The sequence below is a fragment of the Lissotriton helveticus genome, chromosome 9 (assembly GCF_964261635.1).
Source record: "Lissotriton helveticus chromosome 9, aLisHel1.1, whole genome shotgun sequence".
NCBI lineage: Eukaryota > Metazoa > Chordata > Amphibia > Caudata > Salamandridae > Lissotriton > Lissotriton helveticus.
In genome coordinates, this window is record NC_136070.1 from 683,107,639 (window position 1) to 683,122,783 (window position 15,145).

General features: G+C 47.0%; 1 protein-coding gene across 1 annotated transcript in view; it reads left to right on the plus strand.

The window, feature by feature from the left end:
• LOC144782929 (maestro heat-like repeat-containing protein family member 1) overlaps positions 1-13,784 on the plus strand; it is a 57,320-nt gene extending 43,536 nt beyond the window's left edge. Inside the window, exons 4-6 of the mRNA XM_078662164.1 lie at positions 11,150-11,233; positions 11,904-11,975; positions 13,591-13,784. Coding sequence (XP_078518290.1) covers positions 11,150-11,233; positions 11,904-11,969 — 150 coding nt within the window. The 3' untranslated portion in view covers positions 11,970-11,975; positions 13,591-13,784. The remainder of the gene's footprint in view (positions 1-11,149; positions 11,234-11,903; positions 11,976-13,590) is intronic.
• The last annotated feature ends 1,361 nt before the right edge of the window (positions 13,785-15,145 follow it).

Genomic DNA, 15,145 nt, shown 5'->3' on the forward strand with positions numbered 1-15,145 from the left:
ATCTGGGCACCAAATCCTGGAATGCTCTGCCTGTTAGGCTGAAGCTGGAAACTGATCTTGTCAGGTTCCGCAAGGGTTTAAAAACGTGGCTCTTCCAACAATAATCTTCAGAAACAGTCTCTCTTGTTGTTCCACTCATGTGAAGCCTTGTAGTTCTTTCTTCTCCAGTCTATCCCTTGGTGCCGGGAAACCCACTGCGGGTAGCTGTCGCGCCTTATAAGTTTTAAATAAATAAAATAAATAAACTCCTTTCCACCCGGGGCAATCCGTTACCCTTCCTACCTTCTATCCTCCCCCTCACCCTTCAAAGGAGGAGGAGCGGCTTCATCACTTGAACCCTAACAGGGCGGTGAGCTTCTACCTGGACAGGACAAGAGAGTTCAGGTTGGATGACCAGCTGTTCGTTGGATTTGCTGGATGCAGGAAAGGAAGATCTGTGCACAAGCGCACGCTTTCAAGATGTATAATTTTATGCATCAAGATCTGCTTCTCCCTGGCGGGTAAGGAACCTCCAGAGGGTATAAGGGCTCATTCTACTAGAGCTAAGTCTGCAACATCTGCTCTTTCTAGAGGTGTGCCTGTAGAGGACATTTGCAGAGCCGCAACTTGGGGCTCCCTCCACACTTTCGCGAAGCATTACTGCTTGGATACCGAGGTGAGGAGGGACAGCCACTTTGCGCGCTCTGTCCTCCAGGATTTCTTGGTATAGAAGAGTGGACACCCTCCTCCGGGAGTGGGGACTGCAGTGGGACTCTATTCACAAGGTGAGGAATCCACAAGGCAGATGTATCTATCAGAAGAACAAGTTACTTACCTTCGGTAACGCTTTTTCTGGTAGATACAGTATCTGCCTGTGGATTCCTCACTGACCCGCCCGCCTCCCCGTTGTCCACTCTTGTATACCATGTTTATTGTATATATTTATTTATATTTATTGTCAAAGGAAATGTTTATTGCATTTTGCTTTGCCTTATTGTTTTCACACTATGTGTGTAATCTGGACATTGTGTACGGTGTATACTTTGTATTGTTCTACTGCCATTGGTCCGTTTGTGTGCCTCGAAGGCACGGAAAAAAGGGGCGGAACTGATGTCATCACGCCGGCGTGAGTCTAATATGGGGTCGGTGACGTCAGCGGAGTCGTGCGCGAATCCGTGCCTCTGTGATGTCGGTCCACGTCAGCGCGAAGCTACAAAAAGAATTTCCGGAAGCTGCTGACGCAGGGGGATATTCACAAGGTGAGGAATCCACAGGCAGATACTATATCTACCAGAAAAAGCATTACCGAAGGTAAGTAACTTGTTCCTCACATACTAAAGGAATCTAGGACCAAAATTAATATTTTTTAAGATATTTTGGAGGAAAGACCATTCAAATGGGCCAAAGGCCTTCTCAAAGTCAAGTTGCATCATGGCTGTGTGGTCAGATACAGAATGTATGTGGTCCAAGTACATATTTAGCCTCCTAAGACAAGGCCTTGTGCTTCTGACTGGCATAAAGCCATTTTGATCGCAATGCACTGGGGGACTCACCTGTTTCAGTAGCCTGGTTGCTGAGGCCTTTGCAACTATTTTGACTTAAATATTTATTAGGGAGACCAGTCTGTAAGACGCGCAGTCTGTAGGTGGCTCTATGGTTTGGGGAGGGCTACCACTGAGGCTCTCCAGATATCATAAGGAAGTAGCAAAGCTGTCTCTGCAGCTTCAACCTTCGTGAGGAAGTGAGAGTAGTGTTGATGCAAACCTTTCCAAGAATTGTATATGGAATCCATTTGAACCAGGTACCTTCTCAGATTGCATCTCCTACAAGGCTGCATATCACTCCTCCTTCGACAGGTGAGCATCCAAATTCACCCTCTCACTGCTGGAGAGCCTCGGCGTGACCAGGTTTTGCAGCTAAGAGGTTTTGTTGCTCCAGCCCGCCCGAAGGCTCTGATTGGTAAAGTGCCTGATAGAAATGTGTGATTTGTAATAGGTCACCTCACTGTCGGGCCCCATGTCTATGGGACAAACCTGTCTTCCATAGTTGGCTGCAAGCCTGTTTAGCAATTTTCCTGTCTTGCCTCAAATTCGTACTCTCGGATTTTAAAAATCAGACACTGGTGCCCTGGCATGAGTCAGTTTCTGTTTAAAGGCCTCCTTAGTAGCCTCTAAACTACAAAATGTGTCATGATCTCTCATTTGGTTCAGGCGATATTCTAATTCCCTAATCTGCCTTTCCAGTGCTGTACTTTTCTTTCTCCTCCCACAGTGTATGGAATTGGAATTGGAAGTGCATTTGTAAAGCGGGTAGCTACCCGGGGGCGTCCCAGTGCTGGACTCGTGGAATTAGTTCTGGAACAGAAGAGACCTAAGGGAACAGCCGGGTTTTCAGGAGCTTACGGAATTTTAGTAGGTTGGTTTCCCTGCGAATGTTGAGGGGAAGGGAATTCCAGAGCTTGGAGGCATTGTATGAGAATAGGCGTCCTCCTGACCGTGCTTTCTTGATTCTGGGAAGGTTTGCCAGAAAGAGGTGGTCGGATCTTAGCTTCCTGTTTGCTTTGTATGGTTTGATCAAGGATCTCAAGATTGGGGGGCCCTTGTCCTGTAGAATTTTATGTGTAATACAGAGGGATTTGAAATTGATTCTCTCATGGATTGGGAGCCAGTTTAGGGAGCTTAGGGCAGGCTTAGCAGAGCATCGTTTTTTGTGCCTGTTAGCAGCCTAGCTGCAGAGTTCTGGAAAAGTTGAAGTTTGTTTATGACCAATTTCAGGGCGCCAAGATATAGGGCGTTTCCGTAATCCAGTCTGGACGGATGAGACCCTGAATGAGGAGTTTTCTGGAGTGGGGGGGGGGGGTAAAAGGGGAAGGACTTTACGTGTGGTGCGTATGAGACCAAAGCAGGTTCCCGCGGTTTTCCTAGCTTGTGTTTGAAAATTGAGGTCCTGATCGAGCCAGACACCCAGGCTTTTATTTCTTTTTTTGGAGCGGGAACTGGTCCCATGCACGATGGCCACAAACGTTTTGTGGGGAGTTTAGATTGATTGCCTAGCACTAGGATCTCTGATTTGTCTCCATTTAGTTTGAGGAGAGAATTGCTCATCCATCTGGAGGTTTCTTTGAGACAGGAGCATAGATTTTCCTGGCAGTGGTCCGTCTGATTTAGAGAGACCACGAGTTGGGTGTCGTCGGCATACGTGGCCAGGTTGATGCCGGAAGGGGCTACAATTTCCTCCAGAGGGGACATATACACGTTGAAAAGTGTAGGGCTTAGGGATGAGCCCTGAGGCACCCCGAATTGGAGTGGCACAGCTCTGGATCTAATGTTGCCTTTGGAGACCTGAAAGGTTCTATGTTCTAGAAAAGATTTGAGCCAGGATATTGCTGAACCTGTGACTCCTATTCTGCTTAGACGATGGACAAGTATAGAGTGGTCCACCATGTCGAAGGCAGCGCTTAGGTCTAGGAGGATCACTGCTGCAGATCCACCTGCGTCTAGGACCATTCGTGCCTGTTCCACCACTGCCATCAGGGCGGTGTCTGTGCCCTGGCCAGGCCGGAAGCCTGTCTGTGAGCGGTGTAGGAGTCTGTTGGATTCGAAGAAGGCGGAGAGCTGTTGGTTAACGAATTTCTCCGCCACCTTGCTGATTCCATGCATTAAGGATAAGGGCCGGTAGTTGCCCAGTTCTAGGGGGTCCAGATGGGATTTCTTTAACAGTGCTCTAACTGTAGCCCTTTTCCAATTGGGGGTCGGTGCCCAGTTCTAGGGAGGTGTTAAGTTAGTGATGGGGGGGGGGAGGGTGATGGATGGTGTCACGAGTTTCAGGATGTTGAAAGATGCGGGTCGAGTGGGGAGCCACTTTTGATTGAGTTTAAGATATGGGGGAGCATCTCCCTTATCAGCGGAGAGAAGGAGTCCAAGAGGGGGGCGTTAGAGGTAATCTGGTGAGTAGTCGGGGACGGGGAGTGTTTTTAGGATATTTAGAATTTTAGTGGAGAAGAACTCTGCCAGTTCGTTGCATCTGCGACCCGAGGGGTCGGTGACGGGGGTGGATCTGAAACTTTCAGCAGTTTTTTGATGATACAAAATGTTTCCCTAGAGGAGTTGGCGGAGGCTTGGATTTTTTCTTTATAGAAGGCCGCCTGGGTTGTTTTTAGGTTAGCTTTGTAGGACCTGATAGCTGCTTTGTATTCTATTTTTTGGTTATTGGCCCAGTCCTTCCTGAATATGCGTTCAAGTTTTTTGCATTGTTTTTTCAAGACGCGGAGTTCTGGGGTGAACCAAGGGGATTTGAAGGTTCCATTTTTTTTAGGTAAGATTTTTCTTGGCAGTACTTGATCTATTGAGTTTTCTATTCAAGTGGAGAATTGCTCGTCTGCTAAGACTGGGTCTGGTTCGAATGAGGGGGTGGTGATTTCGAGTCCGCGTCTCCAGTCCTCAGGGACTAATTTTCACCATGGGCATTCTGGGAAGCGAGGTGGAGGCCTGTGAGGGGGTTCGGTGTTGGTTTGCCAGTGGAATGGTACTAGGAAGTGGTCTGACAAGGGGATGGGGAGGGACTTACTCGTTTTTAATTTGGTGATGTTTGAGAAGATGGGGTCTAGTAAATGGCCTTTTACATGTGTGGCTTGGTGGCTTTTCAAGAGAAGGTGGTAGGAAACCAGGTCAAGTGTTAGGACCCCTGCCACTTCGTCCGAAGGGTCATCAAAGTGGAGGTTTAGATCTCCCAGTATTGTAAAGTTGGAAGAGGAGCAGGCACGTGAGATGATGGCTTCCTTCAGGGAGCTACAGAACTGTCCATGTGCTCCTGGTGGGCGGTACAGGAGAATGCCCAAAAGTGATTTTAAAGGGGAGAGTTGGATGATAAAATGAACGTTTTCACAATCAAGAATTGGGCTGTCGAGAATGCGGCAGGAGAGGTGACTTTTGTGAATGATTCCGTTTCCACCGCCTTTCCCAGTGATTCTGTTGAGGCGTTGGGTGAGGTATCCTGGGGGGAGGGCTTGAACGATGTCTGGCTCTGAGCTTGTGGATAGCCAAGTTTCTGTCAGAAACAGAACATCTAGTTCTGTGTCTTGGAGAAGCATATTGATTTCCAAGGAGTGTTTGGGTAGGGGCCTGCAGTTCAGCAGGGCCATGTAAATGTAAATGTATTGCGACTTATATAGCGCACGTATCACCCGAAGGTATCAAGGCGCTTGCTTAGGGAACCCGTCCTGGTATTCCCCTGTGAGATACCGCGGCAGGGTATCCACAAGGTGAAAGCCAGGCATCCCGCCGCGAGGGGCCGTAGTGGAGATTAAGCAAGCTATTGCCCAGAGTCGCAGAGTGTGACCCCATGAGTCGAGTAGGCACCGGAGCGAGAATTGTCAAGTCTGTGGAATTTTGAGCCCGAGACCCGCCGAGGCGGGGAATCGAACCCTGGTCCACAGCCGAGCTCAGCTTCCAGGTTTGCCGCCTCTAACCACTGAGCCACGCTTCTCCACACCACTGAGCCACGCTTCTCCACCATGCTGATTGAGTGCTCGATGGGGGGGGTGAGATTATTTTTAGAGATAGTGATAGAGTGTAGGAGCAGTGAGCGCAGTTGCTTTGTCGTTCCTCCAGGGAAATGAGTGGAGGCATGGTATATTTGTGACCTGTCTGAGTTGTAGTAGTTTCTCCCGAGGGTAAATTCTAGGGGCTGAGGGAGGGGGGGGCAGCGATACCTGGCCCTGGGTCAGTTCTGGCGCGGACGGGCACAGATGGGCTTGCCTTTGGCGCGCCTTTGGCGCTTCCGCTGCGCACATCCGCTGCACGAACAGAATGGCATCGTTCTTTTATGGTAAAACAGGGTAGACCAACTAACCTGCGCCGCAAGCGAGGGGAAGTTATAATCACTTACGGTCCCGCCTTCCCTCCACAACAATCTGACTACGTCAGTGGTAGACCAAGGAAGGGGGTGTTTGACTAGGTGAGCGCTGTGTGACTAAATGGCGAATTTAGCTGATTAAAAAGTGAAAGAGCGCTAGGTCTGCTGAGCAGAAGTGGTTTAAAATCAATGGGAGCCCTTTGCCACTCGTTCCAGCGATGTGGCAATTCAGTCTCTGTTACCTGAATGGCGAGTCTGCCAGCGCGTGTGAATGCTCAGTTCTTGCACTAAGGGTGGGCAGAACAACTCGCCTGCTAACCTGCGCCGCAAGCGAGGGGAAGTTGTAATCACTTCCGGTTCCGCCTTCCCTCCACAACAATCTGACTACGTCAGTGGTGGACGGGGGAAGGGGGTGATTGACAAGGTGAGCGCTGTGTGACTAAATGGCGAATTTAGCCGATTAAAAAATGAAAGAGCGCAAGGCCTCCTGAGCAGAAGTGGTTTAAGATCAATGGGAGCCCTTTGCCACTCGTTCCAGCGATGTGGCAATTCGGTCTCTGTTGCCTGAATGGCGAGTCTGCCATTATTAATCCCCAAAGAACTGCTTTCATTGCCTCCCACAATGTGATTAGGGAGACTTCTGTTGTGGAGCTTGCTCTTAAGTAGAGTTCTATCTTTTTCTTCATGTGTTCTTAAAACCTAACATCCTTCAGCCACCCAACCTAAAGGCTCCAGTGCATGTTAGACCTACACCTCCCCAGCCCCATAGTTAATTAAATCGGTGATTAGCCCAACAGTACCCCTGCATGAATTGTAGCTCCTGACGACTATCAGAGTCCAGCAGCTGGGAGGAAGAAGTAGTCTAGTCTTGAATGTGACCTATGAGAGTAGGAATAATATGTGAACTCACATGCCGACATGTTCTTTGCTCTCCAAGGATTACAAAGCCACAGGGACTCCGCCTATGGTGCAATGGTTTAGCCCCTCTTTTCAAATCAAGTTGTAGGTACATGACATCATTGAAATCCCCCCTACGATAAGCTCCTCATCCAGGCCCAAGGTGATAACTGTCATCAGATTTTTCATCGTAGTCGCCTGCAGGGTCGGTGGAATATACACAGGCACTACTGCCAATGGAATGCCAAACAGGAAGCCCGTAACCACCACATATCTATCTATGGCATATGAGATAGTGTCCATGACCATCAGGGGAAAAGTAACCCCTAGTGAACCCTGCATGATTAAAGACTAAGGGGCCGATTATAAATGCGGATAATCCGCATCCTCCGGGCCAGCGGAATCCACCGCCGACCCGGAGGATGCGGATTATCCGCTGCGCCTGGAAAAAGACCCCCCGCCAGATTAGGATGGCTGGGGGATCTATTTTCTGTCCGCCGCTTTTCCGCCGCGGTCGCCTTCCGACCTCGGCGGAAAAGCACTAACATGGCTGGCGGTGTCTATCAGACACCGCCAGCCATATTAGGATAGCTGCGGTCATATGCCTTTCCACGGCGGCATTTCCGCCGTGGAAAGGCATATGGTGTTGTCTTCGGGGGCCCGTTGTGGGCCCCCAGGGGTGAAGGGGGGGTGGGGGTGCACATGGGGGGTACCTATGGTACCCCCCTGCCTTTGCGTGCACGAAGCGGCAGGCACCCCACGGTGCCTGCAGCTTCGTGCATGCAAAGGTAAACATGCATTTTTTAACATTGCGGCGTGTGCTGCTTCAAGCAGCACCCGCCGCAATGTTAAGAATACAGGATGTGACCACCAGGGTGGCGGTCACATCCTAATTGGCACGGAGAGACCGCCGCTGCCCATGCGGACGGTCCCTTCTCCTCTGGGGTGGCGGACGGACGCAGGTCCGTCCGCCATCCTAATAGGCCCCATAGTGTTTAAAAAGGTACCCCTATTCCCAAGAAAATGTGTCTCTTACAACAATGGAACCCCTAGGACCAGATTGTGGGCCAGTTGAAGGATTGTTGTGCATTTTATTTTATCCATCAACCCACTGAAATTCCAAGACAATTGCTTGTAGTGGATGGTGTTGTTCCCAGAGGTCATGGCAGGTCATTGCGCCCTTTTGACTGTGGGTCGCAATCTGTCTTGCATGAGACGTAGTATTGTGACCAAATCAACCCTAAAGTACCCAACTCTCCCCCCAACAACCCTCTACTCAACACCTCTAAGTGGAAGCATGTTTCACCTCTAAAAAAGCAACCCTAATAGAAACAACATACAATACAATGTAATACTATATCAAAATAAAGTAACCACAATAATCTTGTGTAGTGGGGAGTGGTTTGCCTTGTGCCAGCCCCTCTCCCCAGAGGCAATGTGTCTCTTCTCCCTCCTTGAATTAGAAAACACTTGTAGCTGTACATGAGTGAGTTAAAATTTGTAAAGCGCAACTTAGCCCATAGGCATCAAGGCGCATCAAGATGGTACCGCTGTTTGAGATGTGAAGACATGTGCCGACTACATGTAAGCTTCTGTAAAGAGCCAGGTTTTTAAGGCTTTGCGGAAGAGCACGAGGGATGCCTGGCCCTTGAGCTCAGCTGGAAGCATGTTCCACAATCTGTGGGCAAGGGAGAAGAAGTCCTTCCCTCCCCATCTTGCCTTGGCAGTTCGAGGAACAGATAGAAGGTTCTTGTTAGCAGAACGAAGAGCCATGGCCGGAGCGTAAAAGGACACAAGAGACCTAATGTCTTCGGCTCCAGACCCTTGCAAAGTACAGTAGGTAAGGCATAGGACCTTAAAGTTCATCCTGGCCTGCACAGGGAGCCAATGCAGATTTTTTCTAATTGAAGAGCCAGATGACCGTCTAGGGGCATCCACTACAAACCTGGCTGCTGCATTCTGCACTATTTGTAGGCGTTGAACTAATCTTTTATTTATGCCTAGATATAGTGTGTTGCAGTAATCAAGCCTCGGGGAGATGAGAGCCCCCGTGATCTGTTTCCGAGCTTCAGAGGAGAGGTAGTGCGTGATCTTTCTCAAAATTCTTAAAACACCGCAACAGGTAGAAACCGTCCTGCTGACTTGTTTGTCAAAGGAGAGAGTGGTGTCAAGAATTACGCCCAGATTGCGGGCTGTTTGAGACGGCGAGGGACAGGTTCCAAGGGCCGGGCCACCAGTCCATTGACCAGACCTCCGATTTACCTCCGAAGATGAGTACTTCGGTTTTTTTCCCATTTAATTACAGGAAGTTCTTAATCATCCAGCGCGCAACTGGAAGGGGACTAAACCCCTCCTCTATACCGCTGAATAATATCTCATCATTCACTAGTAGGTTCCTCTCCCTGGTACTCACCAGAGCTCTATGAGGAGGATGCCCTATGTTTATCCTCCTGTTATAACCAGATTTGGCCTCCTATCAGTCTGCTGCATTTCAGCCTAGAGTGGGATGGTTGACCCCCTTCAGTCTCCCGAGATGTCATTGGCTCCTTTGTTGATATGGGCAGTCATTTCATCTCCGACGCTCAAATCCAGGTCTCTTCCGGGCTTTAAAATAAAAATGGTTCCCTACTGATACATAACTTTAAGTTTGGCAGGGTACATCGGCACATTCAATGTACATAGCCCTGACTTTCCACTTAACCTCTAAGAAACATTTACGAAGGAGCTGCACTTAACTGTGTAATCGGGGAAGAGCATAAACTTGGAGTTGGTGCAAAGGACGTCTGGATGTTGGCGTGCCTGCCGTGGGATACAGTCTCTGCCTAAAAAGTTCAGTACCCTAATGATAATGGCTCTAGGCTGTGTCACCGACAGAGGGCATGGGGCCAGCGCTCTGTGTGCCCTTTCCAGAACGAAGTAGGGGGATAGCTCACAATCCGGGACCCTGGTTCTGAACTATTCTGTGAGGAATTTCTCTGGGTGCTGGTCCCCCACGCCAGCTGGCAGGTCTACCAGCTGGGAGGGTCCTTCCTACACACAATGCAAGGGACATCTGCCCGCGCTTGTTTCTGTGAGGCCATGTCTTACTGGCCCAGACGCCACGGGGATCAGGCGTGTAGTAAGGCTGGGCTTGTGTGACCGTCACTGCCCCCCCATTGGCTGTCACAATCCGATGTGGCTGCCTAAACATGAAAAGCGGTCCCTACCACACCCCTCCCATGTGGCTGTTTCCTTTGTGCCCCAAGAGTCAATACGGAGGTAAAGATGGATCACCGCTGTGGGATTGCAGCTCCAGGATCGGTACGTTGGCAGCAGTCCAGTCTTCCGACATGTCGTTGTTTGCCTAATACTTTTCTCTTATCCCTGGCTACCTGCATGGGCTTGCGTAGGACAAAGGGTACAAGAGTAGGGGCCACAACATGGATGTTTGCATCCGAGAAAAGGTTGCTCCATAGTTGACTCGCCCAGTCAACAGTTGCAGCCCTGGCCCAGTCAACAGTTGCAGCCCTGGCCACGTGTGGCGCCCAGTTCGGCTCCTCCACTCTAAGGTACCTGTTCTGCTGTTTCCAGCCACCTCTTGGAAGTGAAAGCGGCTTCGTGCCACACCCCGGCCACTTGGCTGTCTTCTCTCCCTTGCACGACCCAGGAGTCGATGCACAGGGAGGTTCACCATTGTGATTTCACAGCTTCAGGTGATGTTTGTCACTAGCAGACACGTCTCCAGGCAGGTCGTACGAACACCCAGACTGTCGATCGGCAAAATTGTCTCTCATCCCGGGCTCCCTGGATGGGCTCCGGTGGGCCAAAGGTGGTTAGTATATGGGCCACCGCACCGGTACTTACGGCTGAAAAAAGGTTAGCCTAAGGGTCGGATTCAGCAGGATTCTCGGAACTGGCACGGGGCTCGCGTAAAATGTAGCCTCCATCTTACACTACTTGGCAACACCTCCCAGGAATTTCTTTCTTGATGCTCTTTACAATGTAGTCGGTCGGAGTAATTTTTCAATAGTAGGCAACAACTTTGGGAGCAAGGATGGTATTCATCAGATAACGTAGATACTGTATTGTTTAGAAAGAGACATACACAATTTCTTGGGTCAAGAGCAGAGTGACCACTTCTGGTAGCAGCACACTTGTAGACTGTCAGCTTACCATTATTCACTGTTTCTGCATCTTTGATCCATTACTCGCAAAAGTAATAGTTCTGCTTTTAAAGGGGATGAACACAACGGGCTAAGGCCGTGAAATGCCCAATAGGAATCGAACATAGTATGGGATTTCTTGTACAAATGTTTCTCTTCGTTTTTTTTGTTTCTTGAGGTGTGCAGCCTTTTGTGACTTCTGTCTCTGTGAGACTCATGAGAGTCTAGATGTGTTGACAAAGGTCTTGGTAATGCTGATATTTTAATTATATTTTCAGGATCCCTCTATTCTGCTTGAAGAAGTAACACCACCGGAACACAGGGATGCCTTCGACATGCCCACCATTGCAGCTGAGAAACATGTGAGTCTTCTTTAAAGTTCTATACCATCAAGTTCATGTGCCCTCTCTCTCAAACTCTGTCGCTTCCATTCCATCTACCCAAAACAAAGTAAATACACAAGATACCAGAGGAATAACTGCCCCTTGAAACTGTACTCCATTCTCAGAAACAAAAGGAATTAATTACAATATTACCAAGGAGTGAATGGTGTAGTAACTCACTCAGTCTCACATCCAGTGGTACCCTTAGAGATCTAGAACCGATTTCGTAACTTCAACGCTGGTTTTAGTGCACAGTGTAAATGGATAGAGGTGGAAGCTATCTCTTGCTGGAAACAGGAATTAATTCAAACAATCACCCTTCTTGACTACAAGACTAACCTCTTCTGTGAGAGAAGAGAAGAAAGCACACAGGGGTTGATCGTATTTGTGGACGAGCAAGGAACTATGGGATCGAAAATCCCCTTTCACCGTAAGAGCAAATTTAGCTTTTTCTATCCTCACCTCTAAACCAGGCAAAGGATTCAGCTGCATTGGCAATGAGCAACAGAGAAATCAATCTCCTATTCCCTGGGATCATCTAGTTACTGGCAATGCCCACAGTTTACTATTTTTTAGAAAAATAAGTCATCTGTTATGCATGTTGTCACATCTAAATAGCCTTCTCGTTTCCATTCTCTCTATCTACCAGATCGAGGACATGATCAAAAGTATGAAAAACACTCTCAAGTTGTGCGACTACATACTTTCTAAGTAGGGTGAGGTAAGATTCTGATGCTTTTGTTTTCTGTTAATGTCAGTGAGAGTGTGAGTACTATCAGATTGAAAGGATCACACAACAAACCATCACTAATCGATGGGGTCACTGGAATATAATGTAAATGCAAGGTGGATTTGTACAGTGCTGCTTGTCATCCATGAGGGTAGCAAGTCGCTTCTTCCATACAAATTTGGGTTTGCTGTACTTACCAAATAATCGTCCCTATGCTAAATAGATTACAGATTTCCACAAATAAATGTATTGATAGTTTAGAATAATCAAAAAGAACACATGGTGCTGCGCCACGGCAAACATTAACTACTCACCAGATTACCTCACCCACGTGCTATACTGGGATATGAGAGGCAAAGCTTTTTGGGAGAACAGCATTAATGTGTGATAAAATAGCAGAATAGTATTCTCACAGAATGTAATAAATTATGCTGCATAATTTTCACTGTGCCCCATAATATAGCCTTCCAAATGTGCCTCCTGAATATTGATATTGTCGGACACTAATACCTAATTCCACATATGTGTACCAGAAATATATATACATATGTCTTCATTTATGTGGAGTTAAGAATGGTAAATATATCTGCCCCTATTTGCATTTACCATTCAATATTTTGTCACTCGATATTTTGTCCATGGCATTAGTGTGCCACAATATTCTTGTACAAGACGTTCAAGAGTACAATTGGCCCTTCATAGTCTCATAATTCCAGAAGCACTTCTGACAGAAGGCCTTTCATTAATGTTTTAAATTACATTACAATTGGGTGTGTTGAAAAGGAACGAAATACATAGGTTTTCAAGTCTAGAGAAATCTGTAGAGAAATATGTAACCAACAATGGACATGGAGAGACTGAGGGATCACATCCCATTGGTGCTGGAGAAGGAGCGATTCTTGGGTAGGGTTGTCCAAAGCAGTTGTCATCACAGAAATACGTCTACGTTGGGAAAGATTGGGTGCAAAACCTTTTAGAAGAGAAAGACAGTGGACCTTTACTTTTGTGAATGAGTCCCTTTTTGTTTTTATGAATTCATAGATGTATCATCTGAAAATACAGCCACCAAGAGCTTGGCTGCAATCCCAGTATGGATGCTTTGTGATTTCAAAAGAAGAGCATATTAATTCTGAAAATCTAGCTCGGATGCAAGAGGGGGCCATGAGTAAACATGGGTATCTGCCCCCTTGTGTCTAACACTGGCATTTATCAGGTCGGGATCACATTGTTAAAAATAATCCATCTGATTACAAAACACCTACTGCCTGTTTAGGAACTTCACAGAGTCTTCAATTCTGTAGAGTAGCTCCTGTGTAGTAGAGGGTGTGACCATGAACAGAGCAAGAGGCAGTTGCGGGAGTACAATATTTGAAGGCAGCACATTTTTATAAACTAACTTATCTCTTGTCATATTTGAAGAGGCACAATCTTTTCAGTGCTGAATCCCCTTCACCTTGGTTAAATGTATTCAAATTCTTTGCAAGCCAAAGTTGGAAACAAGGCAAAATATATCTTAAGAGCGCATGGTGCCTCAATTGATTGCTGCACTGTAAGGATGGACAATTGCCTACTTGACCTATCTGACCATGTACCTTTCAAATTCCAGGTACCAGCCTAAGTGCCATCTCTTTGGCCTTTGATTCGGACCACTGTGGCTGATATCACCGATAGCATTTATTGAGGATCCCTCACCATCTCCCTTTCTGATAAGCACTCAGAGCTGAAACACCGTATCCCACCAGAGGACATGCAGAGAACCATTAGAAATCATTGAACAGTAAAGCTTCACCAGCCATAGAGAAACACGAAGATTCGACTTTTGGGATCTGGTGAATGTTGATGACCCTATCTCAGGAGTACGGTTGAGGATAACCTTGAATGACAACGAAGTTTTGCTTCCTCCGGTCTGGGGCTCCTACATCAAATAATTAACTGATATCAGTCTTGACACATTGGTTCATCACAACCTGAGCAATATTAAGCAGTTGTAAATAGTTATTGTACAGCCATGATGAATTTTAAATTGCCTACTATTTGTAATGTGGATCGCACTCTTTAAAATATTTGTATCGCGAATGCTGTTTCCCAGACCCACTGAATATAAACATTGTACAATTTTTGTATGTAATCTATTTTTAGGGCCCTTTTCAGTTTTTTTTTTTTTTTTAAACGATAATAAACCACTCTTGCCTTTATTGAGAACTCTCATATATTCCTGGCTGCACAGTAATCCTTCAAGATCAAGTTTCAAAACTAAGTAGGTGTGGGGCCCATTGCATCACCATTCGTCACTCATGAAAAATCACTCTCAGCAAGGTTTTTCTATGCAGAATTTAAGATTTGGATTAAACATGTTTCTTCAATCACATTCAAAAGTTTGAAACACAGGGACCCACTGATCTTTGTCTATTAATTCACTTGGGTCAGTCCAAGTCGCGGAGTTTGCAGAGGATTCCCTACTCTGCTCTCCGCACAGAGAGCAGAGTTTCAAAAAAAACTCTGTGTAGTAGCATGGAACTGAGATTCTCCACTCGGATGGGTTGCCATTTGTCAAGAGCAAGCTCGGAAAATCCACCGCTAGACTATCTTCTGGGGAGATTTCTCAACACGGGCGGTCACAGCAGGTGATTACCGCTCACATTGAGAAGCCTGCCACTTGCGTTGAGAAAGCTGCCACTCGATTAGAACATCAGCTCAAGGGGCAGAAGGAAGCTGTACCCTCTTGTGCTGCAGGTGGTGCCATGTGTGCTGTAATAATTCCAGTACGAAAGATCTGTAGTGTGACTTAACTCACTCCGCCGCATGCGGAGCTCGGCGGAGCACAGTGGAGTTTTTTTATGACTTCGTGAACTCTGCCCAGGCCTACCAATTTGTCCCTTGGTTATGTAAACGCTTATGCCAGCAATTAAAAAGCCATGAAGAACCTAGGAAACCACATTTACACAAATTACCATAAACACAATCAATGTTGATCACATTTATTAATGGTCTTCAAATATTTTCAACCCTCATCATAATTAGGGGTGTTTCAAGGGACAAAAATAATCTCACTCTTTGAATTGGTATGCAGTATCCTGGAGCAGGGTAATGGGCACATACATTTTTCTTGGGATAATTCTTTAAAAAAGTGACCTCAAATGACTTTTTCTACTCTTGACTCA